The 17,619-nt window shown below is 38.4% G+C and overlaps 1 protein-coding gene across 1 annotated transcript in view; it reads right to left on the bottom strand.

The window, feature by feature from the left end:
• The window catches only part of HIPK3 (homeodomain interacting protein kinase 3), a 60,535-nt gene that overhangs the window by 19,592 nt on the left and 23,324 nt on the right, over window positions 1–17,619 (bottom strand). The window contains exons 2-3 of the mRNA XM_009580931.1: window positions 5,154–5,277; window positions 971–1,090 (exon numbers count right to left, since the gene is read on the bottom strand). Of these exons, the coding sequence (XP_009579226.1) occupies window positions 971–1,090; window positions 5,154–5,277 (244 nt within the window). The remainder of the gene's footprint in view (window positions 1–970; window positions 1,091–5,153; window positions 5,278–17,619) is intronic.

Genomic DNA, 17,619 nt, shown 5'->3' with positions numbered 1-17,619 from the left:
CAGATGTAAACTGCCACCTAATGATCAACCGCCCAAAAAACCAGAAAACTGGAATAATCAGGATGGTGTAATCAGAGAATCCTTACACAACCCGACGCGGCAGCGCTACGGCAAGGCAGCACGGGCCCCGGCCGCTCGGCCCAACGCATGCCGGGGATTTACCAAGTTACTGAGGAGAGTTACACAACTTGTGCTTTGAGCTCGTCAGCTGTTTGTTACTGCAGAAGTTTTATGTCAACTGTAACTGTTTCCTGACTCCCCGAGTCCTCTGTAAATTCGGTGAAGCAGCGCCATGAAGCAGTACAATTTAAAAAACACAAGTATTTGTATAGGAAGTTAAAGCTCTGCTTATGGTCAGTGTGCAATGATGTTGCTTAGACAGAAGGAAGGTGTGCAGACCATAAAAGCACATTTTTTTTTTATTTCATCTGCTTTCATTGTATTGCAGCTTTCAGCCTGTTTTAGCATGAGACCGAAGGAAATGAGCTGTACACAGTCATATTGTTTCTTAATCCCCTTTCTCCTAGGAACTTCTGCTCCTGAAGCCAATTTTGAATAAATTTTGACAGCGCAGTTTGGGCCTCAGAGACAAATTCTTTAAAGTAAAGTGAAAACCAGTGACCAAGCAATAGAAAAAAAACCTCATTTAGTATCTCTGGAGATAATTTGAATTATCCCAGAAGTATCTCTGGCTTAATTTGAATTCAATGCTCTCTCTCCACCTGGCACCCGTGCACTGGCCGCCCAGCCACCACACAGCCTCTGGGCCAGCCGGCAGGGAGGAAACATGGGCATGAGCTCGGAGCACTGGTTTTGGGGAACGGGAAAAGTGGAAGGGATACAGAGCAGGGACTGATAAAAATCACAGGAGATGTGGAAGGGAGCTAACAACATCATAGTGAACGTTGGCCTCTCTGGCTTCCCTGCTCACAAAATAATACGCTGTTTTCTACTATATTATACTGTTTACCTTTAATCTCCAACCAGAATATGGTGCATCCGTTTCTCTACAGAAAAATCTTGCAGTTTTCGTTCCCATGCTTAACAACTGCTCTCCCGGCAAACCTTGAGTCTGTGAAATGTAACGAATCTGAGGAAGAAGAAAAAAAAACAAACCAAAAAACATGGGAAATAATTTACCTCTGATTTTCAAAATCAGATCCACGCAGTTAAAAACTTGACATTTCATTTCAAAAATGGCAAAATGAACCACCCTCAGAGCACCGTAGTTTGACAACTACGTCTTACACAGGAGAGAAACCTAACACTGAGCCCTTGATACTGCTCTCTCCATCTCTCAGAGAACACCATACATAAACAAACCTCTGAAGTGACCTACATAAGCAAGCTTTTAAAGTTCAGTCACAGAAATGAGGAGCTGGGGAGAGTGGCTGTCATTACCTCCTCAATCCATTCAATTCCTAAATATAGGATTAGAAAATTAGTAGGCGTGCTTTGCTTGTGTACAGAAGTCTGATGATTTTTTTTGGCGTACTCTCATTATACAACGCTATAAAAATCTTCCCGTTTGCTGTTTCCAGTGTATCTTACACGTCCGATACACCTGCATTTCAAGCAAATGCTCCACTTGGAAAGAGAGTGCACATACAACCTCCAGGCATCCAGCAAAAGATCCCGTCCTCGTCTCAGAAAACCTGCTACTGAATGCGATGGGAATGGACTAGCTTTCTGCCTGAAATGGGCAGATGTTCTTTTCCACTGAAATGATTAACACACATTTATTTTAGAAGATAATTTACTATGCATTTTTCATTACCTTTCTTACAGTTGATGATACAATGTATTACCTAAAATAGTTTAGATTCAAGGCTTTGACAGAAATCTGTTGAAACAACAGGTTATGATGTGTTTTTAATTACTGTGCATGCAATGTTAACTCACTGTACATGGCGGGAGTTATCCCAGAAGTAATACTTCTTTAAAAATTAAAAAAAAACTTCCAGAAAGACGAATTGGAAGAATAATTGGCCACAATTGCAAACTGAGCTTGTTGCAGGTCGGGATGGAGGGAGTACAGATTCCAGCAGACAGGGCTGAAGGTCCAGGGGGAGCGAGTGCTGAAGGGTGCTGGGCAGGGTCCCACACCACGCGCCTCCACAGAGGGGCTGCTGGTGTGGGCCAGCCCCTGGAAAAGACGGAGCAGCTGGGGAATAAGAGAGAATGGAAGAAAGGAAAAAAATCAAAAGGAGAGAGCAGTGAAATACACCGAACCAGAAACTGGGAGATAAGATAAATTCAAGGGAAGACAGAGGACTGAGAGCTAGGAGCACCTGAGAAGAGAAAAACTGATGGGCAGTAGAGAAGAAAGGTACACACAAGGCTTCTGCTGAAATATAGGTGACAGACCAAAGTGGGGAGGAACTAAATGCAATGCTGGCAACTTTTGGTATTTGGTATCCTCCATAATAATGAGGGAGTAAAGAGAATCCCACTCTGACCAGAACTCTTTCTAGATCATTTAGTTGTTTTCTAAGCATATTATAAAGTCTTAGAAGTTAGGGGGGAAAGACAATGCATTTATTCAAAAATTTAGCAGTTAAGCACCTGTGCCTGTTTTTAACGAGTATTAAAGCTCAGAAGAGATGGCTATTTTCCATTGAGAAGTACAGCTGTTACTGGATATAATCACAGATGAATATAATAACTAAGAGCTTCCTTTCAAGTGCTAGCGTGTTGGTTGCCACATGCCAGGGGGACAGGGGGAAATGCAGCACAAAGCCCTTGCCTGTTTGCTTACTCAGTGACACACACCACGTAGCAGGAGGAAAGGAATTTCCTTGGGAGCCGTCTCTACGACTGCCGTACTCGTGTACACTGAGGAAAACCGTAAATCAAATTTCTCTGAAGCAAGTTTTGCAGACCTGCTTGAGCACCATGACAAGGCTGACTACAGCAAGGTAATACCTGCTGATGCAGAAGAGGTTACAGCTCCTCTTCCACCATGACTTCTCTGACATGAAGATCAGACAAGTTGCTAGACAAGTTCTTAACTGATGATTCCTGCAAACTTGAATGATATGTCTTGAAGTGAATGTCTTTTAAACTCAGTATTCACCTGTAAAGCAAGCAGAAAATCTTATGGGCATCAAGATTAACCCCTAATCCATGTAGTCCTTTGCATGAAGTACAGAATCTTGGAAGGTGGATGGAATTGGTGACAATGTTGTTTACCCGCACTGTCTGGCAGTATCTAGAAGTCGAGCCATGTTGGCCCTGGGCCTACAACGGCAAGAAACAAGAGACAGGAATACGCTGTCGTAAGGACCTGGCTGTCTAAAACTGTGAAAAGATGAGCCAACGAGCACTGTGAAGGTAGGCACTCTGCGCACCGTACCAAACTGCCTTCACCTGCCTGGGTTTCATACATGACAAGATGGCTGCAGTGCAGCAGGAAAGAAAGTTGTTTTTTTTTTTTTCAAATGAGACTCCTCATTATTCTGAAAAAACATCCTCATAATCATGAGATTGAGCTTTACACTGTTACTGCTCTCTGTACAAAAGTCAGAGGCTCACAGCTATGTAAGCCCGTTGGCACACGTTAACAGTCTGGGCTGCTGCCATCACAACAAATCACAAGTTAATTTGAGGAAAGAACTGGGACACGGGCAGCACTCTCCACCGTTGAAATCCCTACTGCATCGTAAGTGACTGAAGATGTGGTCCAAAGCCACGTTCCACATGCAGAAGCAGCATCTGTCTAGATGTGAGATCATGATCAGAAGACCATGAACTGGGCTTACAGGTCCTTCCTCACCCACAGCAGCATCCCTTTTAACAGCTACTTAACAGCAGTAAAGGGTCAAAAGTGAAAGTAATTCTGGAAATTACGTATTTTGGCACTTTTTTTGAAAGTCCAGATCTCCTGCAGTTTCTTTCAGAATAAGAGGTAAACAGATTTGCCAAGTTCTTAGGAATTTTTGAGATGGTATTACAGATTCTTTCCAAAAACAAATGCCTTCACTTTTTCCTTAAAGAACATAATGAATTACATGGTTGTTAGTTGACTACTCTTTCGTTCTCCATTTTAACAGCAATACCCTTCTAAATGCATCAAGGCCTCAACCCGTGTTCCATTCATAGCTTACTTCCTAGCCATGAAACACTGAATTTTGTGTAAATGAAGAAGACCGAAATATGAAATGTTATGAAAATCAACACAAAAACCAATATATTTGATTTTTGACGGTGACTTTAACAAAAGGATTTTTAGAAAAGTAGGTCTGGTCTGTAAGCACAGGGAGCCAAAAGCCCACTACATGAAGATCAGGATCTGAATAACCTAAACAACTTGCTGAAGGAACTGCCCCTAAACCGCTGAATCAAAGATGTAGAAGTTAGTATCAAGCCAGTGCTGTTACATCTGGGATTTTCAGATTTCTTCACTTTCAAAGTTCAAAACCAGGTGGGGATAGTCAGAAGGCTGATTACTTCCAAATTTCCGCATTATGCTAGAAAATTAAAGACTTCTCTCTCTTAAGTGTTTTAAATAGAAAATATTCTACATCTTTCCTCAGAAACAACTTTTTTTTTTAAGTCAGCTCACTAATGCCAATGGTATCAGTAGTTGAAAACTCCAACAAAGAAAAGGCACAGCTTCAACAGCTTCAAGCTTTACCATTGCATATATAGAGTATTATTGCGACAGCTGATTCTCATTCCTCGTGAAGTTCAGGCTCTCAAATCTTTGAGCTTTACTGGATTTCCAGAAAGCATCAGGAAGTATTCAGATGGCAACTAATCCTGACATCTGAATAGACATTCCAGAGTCAACCCTGTTCATGGCAAGTGAAAGAGAGATTACAATGCAATGATAGTGGCCACAAACTTTGGCTTCCATCAGAAAAAGCAGCTTCAATACTAAGGTTTTTTTGGTTTTTTTTTGGGGGGGGTGCGGGGAGAAAAAAGGACAAATTGAACTTTAATTCAGAAAAGCAGCACAATATATAATTTAGTCTAGAAACAGGATTTATGTTTCTAGGACAATTAATAAGACTACATTAAAAGCATTGAACAGACTTGAAGAAATGCTACTTAATAGGGGATGTTACTAACATTTGAAATCCTGGATTCAATGATCTGAAATTCTTAAGTTGCAGAAAGTATGCATACGCTTGTGAAATTTATTCTACTACCTGGTCATATTCCAGTGCTCCTGGGTACAGTGGCCATCCAAGAAACAGCTCTGCAATCACACACCCTAACGACCACATGTCTATGGCTTCACAAAACGGCAATCCCAGTATGATCTCTGGTGCTCTGCAAATTAAACATGGTTACTGAATTTTTTCCTTAGGGAAACAAGGTAATTCAACAATCCAACATGACAAAAAAACCCTGTTATTTGAAAACACAGGCTAATTATTTCAATAAAATCGTAACATTGGAAATTGCATTTTTCTTTATCTAGATAATCCGTGGTAAAATTTTGCAGCTCTGAGATGTTTTATTCCTACAAGTATCAGTTTGCTACGTACATCAAAATAATCGATATGCCTTAAAAACAGAATGTCACTGATTCAACATTTTTGCCTTCCCTCCAGTATGTCCCGAATGATTCGTCCACTCAATGTCATATGCCTGTAACTACATTCTAAACACAATACAGTCATTTTGTCTCAAAAACAAACAAGAAGTTTTATCTGAAAATACACTTGCACACTTCCCAACTGGACAGTACACTTAAAGCTATTTAAAATATCAATTTAATTACTGCAAATCCTTTAATGCACTCAAATCAGTTCAATGTGACCAAATCATTTAAATGAAACCATTGCACCTGCTAAAGAGACGAGGTCTTATTTTTCACCTAAAACAAATGTGAATTATTTAACCAATGGCATTTGAATTTATTTCTGTACTCAAGAACCAGAAAAATTGATATTGACACAGCTGCTAAACAGGCTTTTAACATTTCTGTTCACATGGAACAAAACTCAAGTATTTCACAGATATCCATTTTAATTGCATTTGTTCTTTTTAAACCTTCCCTCCCAGTTCATTCAAGCTATTAACAAAAGGAAAAATAATTAAAATATATCTGCATGCTAATATAGAAAGAGGCCTGGAGACGTAAAGTATTATTTAAAGCATCACACTATAAAGTGATTTACTTTTAAAACAGACAATCTGTCGTTAGCTTAACATGCCACAGAACAGCAGGAAGATGGTTAAAACTAAGAGGGTAATTCCCATGGCAGCTGGGCAGAACAGTAGCATTCAACTGACCAGGTAACACGCTGGTGGGAAAAACCACGATTTCTCACCTGTGTAAAAGCTTAAAAATCTTACACTTCAGCACATGCTGGTGTACCATATTGACATTCCACATACAAAACAGAATCTCTGATCATAGTAAATTCCTATGTATCTCATTTATCTTCTCCTCTGACATTTTCCTTAAAGAATAAAATATTCTTTAATTCACCAAAATGTACTGGATTGGGAACAAATTCCTATTTTCCTGCTACATTGGGACAGAAAAGCTATTTTGTAGTATACAGTAGACCAAGAGCTGAAGCATCTCCATCCCTTTCCACAAGGAGTAGTTGCCAGAAGCTGTACGTAGACATACTCCAAGCTCCAAGGATGCACGTTCACCGCTGGGGAAGGATGCCTGACGCTCTGCCCCATCCCTGACCAGTGAAACCACCCGGGCTTCTGCTACAGGGAAAATCCGAGACTTTCCACAGATAAGAGTCTACAGGACAGGATATTCTGTTAAATATTTATGTACTTTCCGTTCATGCCAGCGCTTCAGTTCTTCCCATCCTTGTCACAAACCGTTTCGGATGCGATTATATGAAGGATAAATCTTGTCACACTGGCAGTGAAACTGGAGAGGCTCAGTTTTCCACTGCTTTCAAACATTTGATTACAATAAACTTCTAGGGATCATACATAACGTATTTTTGTAATGCGGGATCATGACACTGCAGTAAGCATTAGCTAGTTTCGTTATCTGAGAAATAAATTTAATATATCTAGATGCCGCAAGACTAGAAATAGCCATAAGAATCGTCTGCCTTCAGCTGCTGGCTGGGTGCCAGCCTGCGTTCGGTTGTTACAGATCTGTGTTAAAATACGCTTCCTTTTGTTGTATTATGTTACAGCCCTGAATAGTTAATGAATATACACACAGCCTATGGATATAGGGGCTTTAACAAATGCTTCTGCTAAAATAAGCTCTTTAAAACCTCTTACATTTACTCAACAGTTAATATGTGCACCGTACAAAAATAGCCACAGTCGGTCAGTCTGTCGCTCGTCTCTTTTGAGGGATAGGATTGCAAATAAAAGAAGGATAAGGGTAGATACAATGATAAAAAAAAAAGAATGTTTACTGTATTTCACAATATAGTAATCTGTTAGTTTTTCACGGGTACGAAGTAGTTCTGCAATACCAATAGAAGTGCTAACAAGTCTGAGGAAAAGGGACGTATTTAAGGAGAGGCAAGACCGGTGCTCCTCACTTCCCAACACCTGACCTACCATCCAAAAAGGCAGAGGAAATAAATGTGCTCCCAAACAGGGCTACCCGCACCTCGCTACGGTACAGGGAACAAAAATAATTTTCAGGCTAGCTTGAAGTGAGGAAGATGAAGAGCTGCCACTCCACAGAAATGTCAAATTCACTGTTTTTCAGGTTCAACATCTCCTACCATTGGCCTTATGCTGATCCTTAAAATGGTGCAACTCTCCCACAGCAGACAAAGTTACAAGAGAACTTGTACTGGGTTTGATTATGTTTAGATTGGTTGTAACCAGCTCAAATATTTTTGATAAAGAAAACAGTTTGTTAACGGTATGCTCAAAAGCACCTTTTTTTTCCCCTCTCTCCTTTTAAACTTCCAGTTAAAATCCATTTGGACAACTGGGGAGGAAAGGGTTAAAGAGGAGGGAGTCATTCTTCAATTTTTTTTTTTTTTTTTTAACATGATCCACAGCTCTTTTTTCATGCAAGAAATATTTTTACATACAGTTAAAAGGAAAGTATTCCCTTTCCTAACTACAACCATAGACATTAAATTAAGTGCTAGGAACTCCAGATGTCCCAACACAGTCACTTTAACACCAGATTACTCAAAAAAGACTGTAACTTAGTACTTCTCTCTCTCAAAACACCACCACACACACATGCTACTGCTTGGTATCTACTGCAGATGACAAGGTGCTCAGTACACCAGAAGCTACTGTAGTCCCCAACTTAGTAAATAGCATCTCTTTTCCCCTACCAAGACATCCACAAGGAGAACACCAGAACCTTCTAAACTTTTCAAGGATACCAAATCTTACTTAAACGTACTTAAATGAAATTTAAAGCAAGATTTTACAGAGAGAACATCTATTTCCTTCTTATCAATGTTAATTTCTTACCAATGTTAATTAAACATTAATTAAAAACATTAACAGAAAGCTTCATTTAGAATTTGAAATGCAATATTACTACACTGGAACGAGTCGCTTTATTAAGCAACAACTCTGAGATTAACACATCTGAAATCCTCCTTTCTGGCTTGACAGAGCACAGCTCAACTCAACTCTCCTGAAGCAGACTTTTCAATTGGAAATATCTACAAAGATGAAAGACACAAATGAGTATTTGCTTCAGCTGTTTGTTTGGGTAGTCACATTTCTATTTATTACATCACAGACCATGAATATGCATATTATTTCATAGGTTTTTGAAAGCTTATGAGGAAAGAAACCACAGAATTTGTTCTGTTAACTTGCTAAAGACCAGAACTTTTCATAAAATAATTTAGCTTCAGCATGTTAGCCAGCTTAGAATGAAGCAACAAAATAAGCACATTTGAAGAAAAGTGAAATAATTCCTCAAGGCAGGGTTAAAAACCAAACAAATGAACAAGCAAAAACTACACAAAAATCAAAACCTTAGCATAATAACAGAAAAATTCTTCCAACCTTTACACTGGAGGAACAAAGAATAAAGAGCAAGAATTAGCCGTATTAAAAAAATAAATCATGACAAAAACTGTAAAGAGTCAAGCCATTTCAAATGATCACTACCTAGAAGTCTTCAGTCAGAAATCCAATTTAGAGCAGAAGTTAAATGAAAAAGCTAAAACCCAACAGCTAATTTACATAATAACAACTGAAGAAAAGCATAAAACAATAAAAACAGCAGCTTCCTGAAACAGCTAACTTTATGAAAAATTCTGTTGAATGCACGAATAATTTCTCAAACATGTTCCCACTGAAGGTCCTATAACAATTACACGTACCCCATCACATCTCAAGGAAATGAGATTAAAGACTGAGCAATTTTTATTTCTGTTTCTCTTCTGGCAGTATGAAAGGATCAATGTATCTACTGTCTACCACATGCCATTGCTTTATTTATTGACCACCAGGTTGCCACTCTCCACATGAGAGAAGAGTATATAAATAGCCTTCCTCCCCTCACATCTCCCACTCCTTTCAACACATCCATGTGATTTCTCTCCAAGACTAAAACCTTTAGCCACCACCTATGCCAACTTCCATGCCAGAAACTGAAGGTAACGGTGCCATATGAGGAACATGGAGCTACTTCCTCTCCCCAGGTGCTATTGCCTACTCCAAAGATGATGGACATTGGGAATGCCGGTATATCCTGGGCAGTGTTACCTCTTCATTACAGGTTTTGCAGTAAAATTCCTTTCAAACAGGCATATAAGCCTTATCAAGCCATTTTGACTTTGCAATTTAAAACACATGGAATAAAAATTTTAATACTGCCTCTTTTTTGGCTTCTGTATATTCATATAGTTGAAGGTAAACGCAGACAGCGTTTCTAATATGAGCATGCACACAAAATTTATACTCTTCTCTCATAAGCCAAACATTACTACCCCTAATTACCACTGTTCATTGCGACAGTGCCTAATACTTCATCTGCTCAGGATACAGCACACTGTCATCATTATAACAAATACTTATGCAAAGAAGTCATCAAAAGGGTAGGATGTTTATCTTTTTTTATTAATGACATGTTCAAAGCCATCCTATGGATCAAAAGAACTCATGTAAACAAATCCATTTTGCAAGCGTTATAATCGAAATGTTTTACAAACCTGAGAATAAACCTCAGGTTTACAAACCTGAGACTTCCCCCGCCCCAACCATTACTAGCATAACACAAGCATATACTTTATGAAAGAAATAACTAGATATGGGTTGAGAGATGTGTAGTTCTTCTTCTAAAGAACGGAGGTCTAAGAGAAAGATCAGATGCAGTGAATAAGTTAATGAGAGATGGTAATGGGCATTCTAACAAATATTCTCATGTACAATTCATTTTCTTCAACTACCAGTCTTCATCATGAATGTGGAGGAGTGCAAACTTAGAATTCTTAGAGATCTGCAAGAATATAGGAAAGACTCTAGGCTAGAGGGATCACAAATCAAGGTGGCAATACTCAGAAAAAAAACGCACAGGCAAGTACACTTCAATAATCTGAAGGATGCAATGGGAATGAACCACATAATGAAAAAATCTGTGGATGATGAAGGATATAAAGAACAGTTGGTTCTCTAGTGCATTTGTGATGGACTTCAGAAGGAATTTCAAACATGCAATTAGATCAACACAACGACATAAAGCATACATGGTGTATAGAAAACCATAGTGAAAATTAATGTACATTATTCAATCATTAATTACCCATAAGAATTAATAGGTTATAGATTAACCAACTTTCCAATGAAAAAAATCTAGACAACTTTACAGATTACTTGAGAAGAATATCTTACAATTGAGAGCAAAAATAAAAAGGATATCAGTGTTTATTTTTAAAGGACAAAGACAAATTGAAAATTATTATGCCTTATATAAAACTAGTGATATTCCCTCACCTTGAATAGTGTGTGTTCACTTTTGAATTCTGTGTTCAGTTTTGGTCACCCCCATCTGAAAAAGGATACATCAAATAGAAAAGACGCAGAGAAGGACAATATAAATTAAAGACTTGAAGAGACTGAAGTACAAGAAGAAACCCTGGTTAGAACTATAAAGCTTCAGGAAAGAATGAATGATCCATAACATTACTCAAATTATATATAAAATAATGGAAGAGAAGCAGCCAGGTGTTTCTAATGCCCTGCCTATAGAAGACCAAGGAATCCCCCACCCCCTTTGAGATTAAAGATTGATGTAAATATAAAAGTTGGGGTTTTTTAAAGCCAGAATACAATTAGCCTTTAAATGGGCCACTGTTGAGGTAAAAAAATATTAAAGAGTATTTAAGAATGGATCAACAGAAAAAATATCCACAAGAGCTCTAGATTAAACAGTAAAGTTCATATCAATGTACAATAATAACAGCCATCAGAAGACACTGAAGTGCAACCTTCTGCATATGTCCAGCGACAGAATACCAGAATACACAGACCACTGATCTGATAACGTATGTATTTCTCATTTTCTACATATTAAAATCACTATTGTTGCACACAGATAAGAGCTATTCAAGCAAATCCCTTGATCCAAACTAAAAAGTCTCTACAATCTTCTTCATGGTCAGAATAATTTTTATTTGTAATGCCATTTCGTTAGAGTAAGAATTATGTCAATAAAATTTACAGAAGTCTTTAAAAAGTTGTGTTACAGATAAGATGTTCACTGGAGAGTTTTGTTTTGTTTTGATTTTTTTTTGTTTTTAATAAGAACACTTTCATAGTTGAATTGTCTCTTGCTTTTAAGCCCATTGAGACGTAAGAATACAGATTGGTAGTGTCATGTGTTAACGTACATTCGGTCTTTGAAATGCAAGTATGGTACACTATGCCAGACGACGAGCTTTCCTCCCTATCCTTTGAAAGGATTGTTGCTGTAAATGTATAATGCAAAACTGCATTATACATTTACATTCACAATCCTGGCCTTCCTTGTACAGTTTTCTAGTGTCCTTTTAACTCTGCTATGATTAGGCATTAGGAAATACAAAACTAGCAAATTCTGATTTTTTTTTTTATTTTTGTGGGTTTTTTTAAACTCTAAGAAGGTAAGAGGATTTAAACTGAAAGCAAAAATGTAAGTGCTCAGAAAGAGACTCTGGAAATGTTAGTTAAGCTGGATAGGGGCATCTGTGTCTTTGAGGTGGCAGAAAAGAATCAAAATACTGCTTTGCAACTTAGGGCTATGTCACCATATATCACAAAACACAGGGAGAACAAATGCGTTCAGCAAGATATGAGAGGTTATCCCCGCATTCATAATTTCATTCCTCCTTTGAAGGAGTTTGGTGCACTACCAGACTCTCACATGGCAAGTGATAGTGAAGACAGGAGGAAATGAGTCGCCGTATCTCCTGTAAACTTCTAAGGCCGCGGTATTGCTGTGGTGGTGTCCACAGTGCTGCGCAAAAGGAGTTCTCATTTCCTGGTAGAAAAAACTTCATTTTAGCATAATAAGATTTTTTCATAGAACTATGCAACGTTCAATGGCTAGAAAAGACCTACTTAACATCACAGCCTTCCACTGTTATATATAACGTACAAGACTGACATGCAGCTGCCAGTTTAACTTTGAACCCTGATCCGACCTTGAGAAGGAGATAGGATTTAAAAACCTTAAATAGAGAGTAGCCCAAATATGTAACTACTTACAAAAAGAAGCAATCACTGCAAAAAGAGTTAATTTGAACATAGGGCTCACAACTGAAGGGGGACAAAAAAAGACAACAGGAAATCAAACCAGACAAATAACAAATAATTCTTAGGTAACTTCATCAAATAAAATTACAAGCGAACTACTCTAGCGCTCCTTCCTGATACTGAAAAAGAATTTTGTTTTGAAAGAGCCATGACAAATTTTAACCTAATACACCTTCTCTTACCACTTACAAGAAGTACTAAAGATAATAGTTACTCCTTTTTAATTTTTTTTCAGCTGAGAATAATAAAATAAGAAATTATTTCAACAGATTCTTTTCCACTTATTCACTGTCTCTAGTGAAATGAGATGTTGATTTTATTAAAACCAGAAGATGTTTATGCTTCTGCCTTTTCATGATTTTGTTTTTCCTCAGAAAGACTGCAACCTACCAAGTGATTTATTTATGTACTTGATATGCTAAGCAGTTTTTGAATTACATGAAAATTAAGCAAAGTAGATACTGATGTAGCAATATAATGAGGAAAATTATGTACAGAGAGACTCTTCAGACGCTTTATTGGTAAATAAAGTCTGCAATTTAATACATTTTATTTACATTTTGGATAGCAAAGTGTCAATATTCAAAGCATCAAATGAGGTTACTTACCGATAACTGAATTTTGACAGTATCCTTTGTGTACTTGCGCTTGTATGCTTTACTCTTAACTGTGAGACCACCTTGCAGTGCTTTATCCTTGAAAGAGTCGAGGGTTGCAAGAGATGGTCGCACAGACGCTGCCTCCATCCTCACCTGCAGTGGGGAGCGTGCTCTGCCTAAACATCGCGCTCCGCTCGTACCAACAACGTCAAGGTGCCAAGTAAGGCGCACAGTTTGGATGGCACACCAAAGCCACCAGTGACAAGTAACTCCCTTCTTCTCAAACAGGTGAGTTTCCTCATCTCCTGCCTTCCTAGGCAGTACACAGTTGCGTGTGCAGCCTCCCAAATCCTGCCCCAGAGTACCGGGGATTAAAGGCTGTTACAGGTGTATATATACACACACACACAGAGATTGTCTGAATTCTTGTTTTGCACGTCTCTTACTAGAAAGACCTAGACACCCTTTTTTCTGCAGTTTTGCAAGCAGTCATAGCAGCCTCCTGAGCTGCAATAACAGCCTATGCATCTAATTTAATGAGACTGTCTCTGTCGTACAGCGTGTTGTTCCTGACATGCCTCCCTACACACTACAACCACCTTTGGGGTTTTTTCCCCTCTCTTCTTTTCTTTCTTTTTATTGGGGCAGGACAGGAGGAGGGATGGGAAGGGAGAAGAAGCCACACCCAGAAAATTAAAACATTCAAAATCTTGTGCCAAAACAGAAACCCAAGCTGAGCTGGTGAATTGTCCAGATTATTTTTGAAGAAAACCTAGCTTGAAGTTACCTTGCTTGGAATAGAGATAGAAGTTAGGGCAAGCACAGGTAACACATGTAAGACCACAAACTGGTGGTTCCACCCCAGAAGAGGATCAAACACTAGCAACGATTTCCAGCTCTGAACAAGCATAACAGAAAAATGAGAACAGCACAGTGTGTGAGATTTCAAGGCCTCACAAATGAGAGATGCCGGATCTTAATTACCCCACCCTTTGCTTTGTTATTGTTGATTTTGTTGGCATATCAACTTCTAACTCTATACGGGTCTGCATGGACTTGCAGTGCCCAAACACACCAGCTGAAGAACAGGTAGGGAGTTTCTACAAAAGAATAATAAGCACGGCAGTATTTGCTTGTAGCATCCTCGTCAAGAATAGCAGGACCTTTTAAGTCAGTTTTCTGTGAAGGCTTCTTGTGCTTTCACCCCGCTGACGACACTCCTACATCTGGACTGAGGGTACAAAGTCATGGTGGTCCTAGAGAAGCAAGCAGCCTGATCCCGCCGTAAAAACCCTACCAAGGGACTCCCACCAGACACAAGGCAATGGAAAGAGGTATCAGTTTCTGATATGACTGATTAGCATGAGGCTTTCTCATTTATTTACATTTAAATGGATTCTTGCTTTGGCATAGTTCAGGTAAAATAGCAAAGAACACAAGAATGTGGCTGTTATGTCAAGAATCATGTGAATCGTAATATGTTACTTTATATTAACAAGCTATAAGAGAAAAAAAAAACCAAGACAAAAGGAAAATCTACCCTGAAGACACAAAGGAAAATTCCTTTCATTCTGCAGCAGCACTTGCAAAAGAGTTTTCCCTCCAACACAGGGCAACAACACGCCTGCCTGCTGCAGGTCTGCAGCTTAGCCCCAAGAGCTCAAGAAACCATGAAACTATTTGAAATCATTTTCTAGCATATATCTGTTGCACAACAGTTCTTCAGGTAGGCATACTGCAGTGGAAATGAACACACCATATAGATACCTGAGAAGGTAAGAAAATCTGATCACATCCTTGCCCACTGTGAAAGATTTTTTTTTTTTTTTTACTGCTGATGTGCACCCATCTGGATGATGCAAAGTGATATTCTGATGAAATTCTTCAACTCAGACTGATAAATTTTGACTTAAAATTACATCTTTTGAATTATTGAAAGCTCACCAAAAATCAACACGAATATTCCTGAATAGGCAGAGCAATGTCATGTCATTCATCTCTCTCAGACCTCCAGATAATTCTGTATTCATACAAACTAGTATGTTTATCTTATTTACCTTCCTAATAATGTTCTACATAGTATTGGAATAAGGCTTTCACAGTCTATTATCCTGACTTGTAGATGCAAGGTTGTTGCCCATGACACAATCCTGCCCTCAAAGAAAAAATTTGTCAGGAAAAAAAAAAAAGAAAAAAAGAATTTGTGATTTTAGAAAAATGTCAGTATTTTCGCTACAGAAAATTTTTGTAGTGATACTGGATTATAAAAACATTGTCAAATCAAGAATCAAACACTGACAACATGACATCAGGAAAAAATAGAGTAGGCTTGTAAAAGTTGTTTTATTTTAAAAGAGAAACAAGCAAAAGACTTATAGGAGAAATGAACATTTAAAAATAATTATATCAGATTAACAGGATATTTGATCACTTAAAATTCAAATATTCAAAACATATACAATTAAAAAAAAGTAGCATCTAGCAAAAAGTCAAGTACTGATGCCACAGCTCCACATAGATTCATATCCTGGTCACTAAATAAATGGAACACCAGAATCCATTTCACTTTGGATATACCCCTACATAAAATATTACCTAGTCACTTAAGAGCTATGTCAGCTGCTAAATGGCGGGGGGGGGGGGGGGGGGGAAAAAAAAAAAGAGGAAAAAAAAAGAACAGAAACATTACAAGAAAGTTATGACAGAAAACCTACAGAGCAGCGACTGAGGCAGGTGGGTTAACATACATGAAATTAAATCTGCTTTCTCAAGGCTACGCTAGTAGAGACTTTTTGGTGAATAAAAATATTTTTAAACACTTCTACGTTCTAAATCTACTGCTACATTCATACCCAACAGATGTATGTCTGGCACAATGTTTTATTGGGATCTGCTGCTTCCATACAACAATGCAGAAAAATATACCCAACATAGAGTACACACCGATGTTCGACAACCTTAATTTTCATTGGTATGCTGCGTAGTAATTTATGATGCACTAGCAAGTGAACTGACTGGCTGACCTGGTGAGTTTTTCCCATACAAATATCTATGATTAGGCCTCTAGTGTAAATATGACACCACCAGAACAAGTCACATCCTTACCCACGGTTTAGTGATCACACTAACATAATCATGGGGAAATACTGAAAAGCCTAAGCTTCGGGGCACTATGGAAAATCATCTGCCAATGTTCTGACAAAACTAAGAAATTACATTAGAAAATTTAAAAGGTTATTTTTTTTCCTCCCCGCTGAATTAAACTTATGGACTGCAGCAAGGAAAATTACCCAAGTCTATTTTGGTAGACTAGACTGTAAGACTTCAGCCTTCCAGTATGTCACATCACCTGCTTGCCACTGCACTGCAGTCTGCTGAAAGAATCCATAGGCAACAGTCCCTTCACGTGTTTCACCCCAGCCTTGAACCCCACCAGTACCAGTCTGCTGTTTTTTCCCTTTTTTGTTCTCCATAGATACCTTTTCCTCTCTGCTTTTTTTCCTATTTTTCCTTCCCTGGTGTCCCATTTTAATTTATTTGTCCTTTCCTGTTGAAAGGAGAGCCTGTCTATTCTTAGAAGAGTTTCAGATCCTAAAATAAACTGCTTAACTATGTATCTATTACAACCAGATTGATGTCATATCAGACCCTGACAACATGCTGCAACAGGAATGCGACTACAGCAAAGAACCCCAGCATTTCTGCAAGCTCTGCTTTGCAAAGATTTTTAAAGTAAGATTAGATACAAAAATGTAACACACTCTATCCAAACATTAAAACATCAGGTAGGGTTTTTTCCCATTTATTCTTCTCACTACATAAATGTTGGTATCATTTTTAAAGCAGTTCTTGCCTGATATCTAATACTAAAAACGAGACCCTCTACCACCACACTAAAGAGGAGGAAATCAGGGTAACCAGATTACACAGGGAATTCTTTTTGATCAACCAGAATGTTATAATTTTGCTGTCAGAGCAAATAAAAGCTAAAAACAGGTAGTGCAGTTTAAAGAAAAAAGATAATAATGGGATCTAGATAACAATTGGATAACAATGGGAGCCTTTCATCGGAGCAAACCCTTTGAGTCCAGTCCAGGACACTAATAATTCCGAGCAGCTCATTATTTATGGCTAAAAACTTCATTCTGTTCCCAATATAGACAGACACTCACATTAGGAAAAGGCACACTTGTTGACAATATTAACAGAAGCAGCAAGGATCAAATAGACAGGGAACTTTCCCCTCATTTACAGAAGTGCTACTGCTCAAATAGGTCTGCAGCGCACAGATTGCTCAGTGCCTTGAGCTGGTGTTGTATAATAATCTTTGTCTCCAAGAGAAAAA

This window comes from Fulmarus glacialis, unplaced genomic scaffold (assembly GCF_000690835.1).
Source record: "Fulmarus glacialis isolate BGI_N327 unplaced genomic scaffold, ASM69083v1 scaffold327, whole genome shotgun sequence".
Classification (NCBI taxonomy): Eukaryota; Metazoa; Chordata; class Aves; order Procellariiformes; family Procellariidae; genus Fulmarus; species Fulmarus glacialis.
Note: the sequence above shows the minus strand (reverse complement) of the source record. Positions and strands in the feature narration are given on the sequence as shown.